The following is a 7,458-nucleotide window of genomic DNA, read 5'->3' as shown; positions in this document are numbered from 1 at the left end:
TTTTGGTTCGTTGGTGTTCTTGGGGATGTCAACGGCTGGAGATGCTCTTAGCTAGAAGCTGATTCGTCTGGCAAATGAGAGCAGCTCCTGGCACGGTTCGCCAGATATTCATATACATAAAAGTATATGTTATAATATTTGAACACTGAAATTTATGACCTAAAAAGTCGGACACGACCTTGTAAACGTGACTGGAGGGAGTATATATATTAATTAAATGAATCAAAGGCAGTCAAACTTCCAAGAGCCTATCAGATCTCTTTTCTCCTCCATAAGAAAAACTCTTCTTCTTCTGTCGGCGGCACCGCCGGTCCGTCCCGTCTCTGATGGCCTCTAGACCATGAAGGTGCGGAGGATCTCACCCCCTCCCCCCACCCCCACCCCCACCCCCTCTCGCGCGCCGGCGGGAGGGACTCATGTTCTTGTTAGATTCAGCATCTTGGTTGGGGCTGTAAGGCGGCGGCGATGTTCCATAGTAGGAATAATGTCTCTCACGTTCTATCCCCGTCCCGATTGTGCGCCTAGCATCATCGGAGGATGTGTGGAGGTTTATCTCCATTGGATCTTCAGGGATTTGGTCGTTGCTGGTCTTTGGTGGGTTTATTTGAATCCGGTCTTCGTTCGTCTTCATTTAGGTGTTTACAAGTTTGATCCTTCTGATCTATGACTTTCTTCATCGGCGATGATTGCTACTCTGGTGTGCTGGTCATATGGGGCCTTAGCACGACGACTTTCCGACTGTCTACTACAAAAATGTTTGCCCGGCTCCGGTGAGGGAGGGGCGATGATCGTTGCTAGGTGGTCCACGGACATGGTTGTAATTTTTATTACCTCTGTTGTTCTTTGTACTGTCATGGTTGAAGATGAATAAATTAGAAGTTTTTCAAGAAAAAAATATATGAATCGAAGCATAGAGCAGCCAACGGTTGAGGTTGATCTTGCGTTACATTTTTATTTCCCTTCTCATTACACCACTAATTTGGTTGATTGCGCGAAGCAGAAATTTTTGCCATTGTGTGGTCAGGGGTGTAGTAGTGTAGTAGAGGTGGCTGGAAAGCTCACGTCTGCAATGTATCTGTATAGTTCAGTCGGTCTTGCCGGTCATCATGGAGATGCCGGTGTTGCGGCCGAACCTGGAAACGGCGCAGTCGGCGGCAAAGATGTCGGAGGAGACATAGTTTGGCGCACCACCCATGATGGGCATGCTGGCGCGCACGCTCATCTCATTCACGTAGTCGGAGCGGTAGGTCTGGCCGAGCACGCCGTGCACGTCGTCGGTGAGGTCGTGGAACTTGAACCCAATGTCGAGGTGCGCGAGGCTGTCTCCTGACCCAGCGACGCCGTAGTTGTGGATGCGCGAGTCCTCCTCGGTGATGGGCACCACGTTGGCCATGATGTCGAACACGTCCCTCAGGTGCACCCTCACTCCGTTGGTCGCCGCCGTCCTCGTGACGGTCAGCCCTGGAACCGCGGCCGACCGCCACCGTGCGCCGGCCTCGATCGGGATCTCGATGGCCGCATCGTCGAAGGATATCTCGAGGTGATCAACGTCGCCGTTCCAGCTGGTGGTCTTCTGGGCTCCCATGAAGAGACGGTGGTGCGCGAAGCGGATGCCGAGGGCCTGGATCCAGGTGAAGTCGCGGCTCATGGAGGGGTTGCGCTTGCCGATGAAGTGGGCGTTGATGTGGAGGTCGGCGTCGGAGACGATGCAGAAGTCCTGGTCCTTCTTGCCGTGGAAGTAGAAGTTGTTGCCGTCGCCGCCGGTGAAGCGCGGGTCACCGCAAGACACGCCGGCGTAGAAGTCGCACACTAGAATCCAAAGTAAAGTCAATGACATCACATACACACATACAGAAAAGATATCATGCATGGTAAGAACAATCTCCTCAAACTTTACTGCAGTAGGTCTTGCAGCTGGGGCAGAGGACGATGCACTGGTTGGGGCAGCGCTTGTCGCACTTGCCCATGCACCCCGCCTTCCTGCCGTTGGTGTCCTTGCACGACAGCTGCTGGCTCCTCTGCCCGAACTTGCCCGGGCTGATCATATGGTAGTTGGGGGGCAGCTTCCTCGGCGGCTGGGCCTGGACGCCAGCGGCCGCCGCCAGGGCGCACACGGCCACCAGAGCGGCCAGCGCAGCAACCAGTTGCCGCGCCATGGATCGTCCTTCTTGCTAGATCGAGCACACTGCTGAGATGGGTCGTGGTGGTGAGGTGTTTGTCGCATCGCATGTGAACGTTGCGATATATAGGGAAGTTCTCCCACTTGCAGGCCAGCATTCTCCGGAGACGCTTTGCGTTCACCTGCACGTTTCGTATACGTGTGACACATCGAAAGGTCAACCGGGCATGTGATAGTTGATCATTCTTGATCGCCTCGTAACTTTCTTAGCCACTTGGAGTAGCTGGTTGACTTACTGAGCAGCTAAGTGTCATCGTGTGTGCTCAAAGCCCCTTTTCATCGTCCTAATCAATCCCTGCCCGGCCGCCATGGACAGCTCGATTACCGCCCCACTAATCAATCTACCACAACCACACTGCACGTCTACGCTGTTCTCAGGCGTGCCATATGTTGCCTTTAACATTGAGAGCACCTTACTAGTACCCTCCTTCCCAAAATCTTAGGCATATAAGCTTTTGCATGCAATTCCATAATCTGAGGCACACATGCCTTTTTCTCTCATTCAGTTAGAGCCATCACCAAAGAGTCTTATTTTTCTGGAAAGAAAAACAAATAGCTACATGGGTCTCTCGTGGGGTTAGCTCATAGCACCCTCTTCGTTTGAGATTGGATTGCTCAAATGAACCTGCACTAATTTTTGTGCTAAATCTAATACGCCTAATATTATGGGAAGGAGGTACATTATCCAATCAGCTTGCTAAAATTTGTCATTTATGCATGTAGACACACTATGCATGTAAATCACTATATAACCATTGTGATGTACATAAATTCTCTAAACGGGTATATTTGCTTGCACACACACATGCATTGTCCTTGTACAAACTAATGGGAGGCAAAAGGAGGGAATTAAAATAATGATTCTAGTTTTTTGTTTTAGCGATCATTATGCTCATTTTTTTAATTAAAATCACACAATAAATTATGTTGGTCATGTCGGATTTCCACGGTATACTTATACTACATGCTTTAAGGTGTGGAATTAAGATAAACACAACGACCTCGTTAAACAAAATTCGCTGCAATAAAAAAGGCCTAAACTTAAACAAATAAAAATAAAACAAAAAACATAATTTTTCTAAAGTAGAATGAATTAGGGGCATTGGTATTACCTTAAAGAAGAAATAAAATGAAAGAAAAACTGTGCATTGTGGATGTCGATATTCTTTTCTACTCCCTCTGTTTTTTTGGGTCCGCATATAAAATTTGGTCAAAGTCAAACTTTGTCAAGTTTGACTAACTTTATAGAAAAAACATCAACATTCACAATATGAAATCAATATTATTAGATGCACCATGAAATTTATTTTCATACTACATAGTTTTAGTATTGTAGATGTTGATATTTTTCTTATAAAGTTAGTCAAACTTTACATAGTTTGACTTTGACCAAATTTTATATGCGGACTAAAAAGAAACGAAGGGAGTACAGACTTGACATAATTTAACCCTTTTGACCAAATTTTATATGCGGACTAAAAAGAAACGAAGGGAGTACAGGCTTAACATAATTTAACCCTTTTTACTTAAGGGAAAAACAATATCGTTAGTGAAAAGAATAGGAAGTAGTATTAAGCAAATATGCCTAACATGGACTATCATAAAGACTTGTTGTCAAACTTATTTCTTACAAAGAGGATTCCGCGTGTACTAAAAACTTGCACACAAATATGCAAACTTGCACAATTCACTAGTAGAAAAAGGGTCAAACATGAAGCACATTAGTGCCGGTTTGTATTTGAGCCGGCACAAATGTATACATTAGTGCCGGTTCCAACGGCTAGCCGGGCCGCTCTCATTAGTACCGGTTCGTGGCAAACCTTTATCACCGGTTCATGCCACGAACCGGTACTAATAAGAGTGGTGGCAGGATGTTGTCAGTCTAGGCCCCCTCCAGCACCTTGAGTACCGGTTCTTGGCACGAACCGGTACTAAATGTCGTCCTACATAAACCCTTCGTCCACCCGAGCTCGCTCTGTTCTTCCCCTTTCCCCTCTCCTCTCTGTTCTTCCCCTCTTCCTCTCGAGCTCATCACACATTTTCCCCAAAATTTGTCAAGATTTGAAGGCCCCCATCCATTCAAATGATCACAAAGGTTAGCAACTTTGTCCTTTCATCTCTCATTGCTAGATTAGCTCTTGCAATGCTTTATATAGTTATTAATTTGTGAGTTTAGTAATTTGGGAGGAAATATATATATGTGCTAGTATTTGATTTATATGCAATTTGAGGTTAAAATAACACTTAGTTTGCATATGTAGGTGTGGTTTACTTAGTGCCTTCTAAATCTCGGTCGTAACCACCGTCGATCGCCCGCACCGTCCCGTCGCCGGCACCACCTTGTGGTGAGCCTCTTGTTCATGAAATTTTATATAAAAAATTGATGTTTGCGTGATTTGGATATATAGTTACTCGTATAATAATTATCTTACCCGTACGTTATTTGTTATACATAGTGCCATGGTTTTGATATCCGTCCCCGTCGGCCCTCGTCCTTGTTATGATTCGGATGTGGTATATTCTCTTTTAAAACTATTTGTTGCATTTCGTGTTTATGACAAATTATGCCCATCAAGTTGACATAGATATTTTTATCTAGGAGGTATGTGAACCGGAAATTCCAACCGACCCTATTGTCGAGAGGTTAAATTTAGTTGAAAGAGAAAATGAGTACTTGAAAGAAAAATTGAAAAGAATTGAGGGGGAGAAGATGGAATTGGAGTTGCATGTTGCCGATGTCGTCGATGATCACAAGATCAAGAAGGAGAAAATGCGCTTGAAGATTAGAAAGATTAGAAAATATGCCATCGATAGTGAGGCTTGGTATCATTATGCTGTTGGATCAATTGTTACCTTAGTTGCGATCTTGATCGCATTTGTTGTTGCATTTAAATGCTTTAGCTAGAGAGTTATTTGTTTGTTGCATTGAAGTGTTGTATGAACTTTATGTATGAACTTGTATTAATTTGGTCTATTCGGTGTTGTGTAATGAAGATGAGCCGGCAATGGATGTACGATGACCGATGCTCTCCCCAGTTCGTTGAGGGTGTGCATACTTTTCTGCTTGCGGCTGAGGCAAACAAGCGGGCGGATGGTTTTATGCCTTGTCCATGTGCTGGCTGTAAGAATGGTCGCAATTACTCTACGTCAAGAACCATTCACGTCCACCTGTTTGAGTCCGGTTTCATGCCCCACTATAATGTTTGGACCAAGCACGGAGAAAGAGGGGTTATGATGGAAGACAATGAGGAAGAAGAGGACGACGACAGCTATCCTGGCCATGGGTTCCCTGAATACGATGATACAACAATGGGGAAAGAAGTTGAGCCGGTAATGCGGGAAGAAGCTGAGCCGGCAATGCGGGAAGAAGCTGAAGAAGAGGCATCAGATGAGCCCGTTGATGATCTAGGTCGGGCCATTGCCGATGCAAAGAGAAACTGCGCAAGTGATTTGGAGAAGAAGAAGTTGCAGCGCATGTTAGAGGATCACAAAAAATTGTTGTACCCGAATTGCGTAGGTGACAAGAAAAAGCTGGGCACCACACTGGAATTGCTGCAATGGAAGGCAGAGAATGGTGTATCTGACAAGGGATTTGGAAAGTTGCTGGTAATGATAAAGGATATGCTTCCAAAGGAAAATGAATTGCCCGAGAGTACGTACGAAGCAAAGAAGGCTGTCTGCCCTCTAGGGTTAGAGGTGCAGAAGATACATGCATGCCCTAATGATTGCATCCTCTACCGCAGTGAGTACAAGGATTTGAACGCTTGCCCGGTATGTGGTGCATTACGCTATAAGATCAGCCGCGATGAGCATGGTGATGTCGAGGGCGAGCGCCCCAGGAAGAAGATTCCTGTCAAGGTGATGTGCTATTCTCCTATAATACCACGGTTGAAACGTTTGTTCCAAAACAAAGAGCATGCCAAGGCGATGCGATGGCACAGAGAAGACCGTAAGAAAGACGGAAAGTTGAGATTACTCGATGACGGGTCGTAGTGGAGAAAAATCGAAAGAAAGTACGGGAAGGAGTTTGCAGATGACGCAAGGAGCGTATGGTTTGGTCTAAGCGCAGATGGCATTAATCCTTTTGGGGAGCAGAGCAGCAACCATAGCACCTGGCATGTGACTCTATGTTTGTATAACCTTCCTCCTTGGTTGTGCATGAAGCGGAAGTTCATTATGATGCCAGTGCTCATCCAAGGCCCTAAACAACCCGGCAACTACATTGATGTGTACCTAAGGCCATTAGTTGAAGAACTCTTACAACTGTGGAATGGAACAGGTGTACGTGCATGGGATGAGCACAAACAGAAAGAATTTGACCTAAAGGCATTGCTGTTCGTGACCATCAATGATTGGCCTGCTCTCAGTAACCTTTCAGGACAGACAAACAAGGGATACCACGGATGCACGCACTGTTTGGATGATACCGACAGTATATATTTGAATAGTTGTAAGAAGAATGTGTACCTGGGACATCGTCGATTTCTTCCGAGCAGGCATCCCGTAAGAAAGAAAGTCAAGCATTTCAAAGGTGAGGCAGATCACCGGACGAAGCCTCGCCACCGTACTGGTGCTGATGTACATGATATGTTCAAGGATTTGAAGGTGATATTTGGAAAGGGTCCTGGCGGACAATCTATTCCAAAGGACGCTGACGGACGCACACCCATGTGGAAGAAGAAATCTATATTTTGGGACCTGCCATATTGGAAAGACCTAGAGGTCCGCTCCGCAATCGACGTGATGCACATGACGAAGAATCTTTGCATGACCCTGCTTGGCTTCTTGGGCGTGTATGGGAAGACAAAAGATACACCTGAGGCACGGGAGGACCAGCAACGTATGCACGGAGAAGACGGCATACATCAGGGTCATGCAAGCTACGCTCTTACCAAAGAAGAGAAGGAAATCTTCTTTGAATGCCTGCTCAGTATTAAGGTACCGTCTGGCTTCTCGTCGAATATAAAGGGAATAATAAACATGGCAGAGAAAAAGTTCCAGAACCTAAAGTCTCATGACTGCCACGTGATTATGACGCAACTGCTTCCGGTTGCATTGAGGGGGCTTCTACCGGAAAACGTTCGATTAGCCATTGTGAAGCTATGTGCATTTCTCAATGCAATCTCTCAGAAGGTAATCGATCCAGAAATCATACCAAGGTTACAGAATGATTTGGTGCAATGTCTTATCAGTTTCGAGTTGGTGTTCCCACCATCCTTCTTCAACATCATGACACACGTCCTAGTTCACCTGTGCCAAGAGATTAATGTTTTGGGTCC

The 7,458-nt window shown here is 45.8% G+C and overlaps 1 protein-coding gene across 1 annotated transcript; it reads right to left on the bottom strand.

The window, feature by feature from the left end:
* Positions 1-938: 938 nt before the first annotated feature.
* Positions 939-2,194, bottom strand: LOC119282203. The gene is made up of 2 exons (XM_037562512.1): positions 1,898-2,194; positions 939-1,809 (listed from the first exon to the last, which is right to left on the bottom strand). The coding sequence occupies exons 1-2, from the start codon at positions 2,154-2,156 to the stop codon at positions 1,085-1,087; spliced, it is 984 nt and encodes a 327-aa protein (XP_037418409.1). The 5' UTR covers positions 2,157-2,194; the 3' UTR covers positions 939-1,084.
* Positions 2,195-7,458: the final 5,264 nt, after the last annotated feature.

This window comes from Triticum dicoccoides, chromosome 3B (assembly GCF_002162155.2).
Source record: "Triticum dicoccoides isolate Atlit2015 ecotype Zavitan chromosome 3B, WEW_v2.0, whole genome shotgun sequence".
Lineage (NCBI taxonomy): Eukaryota > Viridiplantae > Streptophyta > Magnoliopsida > Poales > Poaceae > Triticum > Triticum dicoccoides.
The sequence above is the reverse complement of the archived record's forward strand: the minus strand, read 5'-3'. Positions and strand labels throughout refer to the sequence as shown.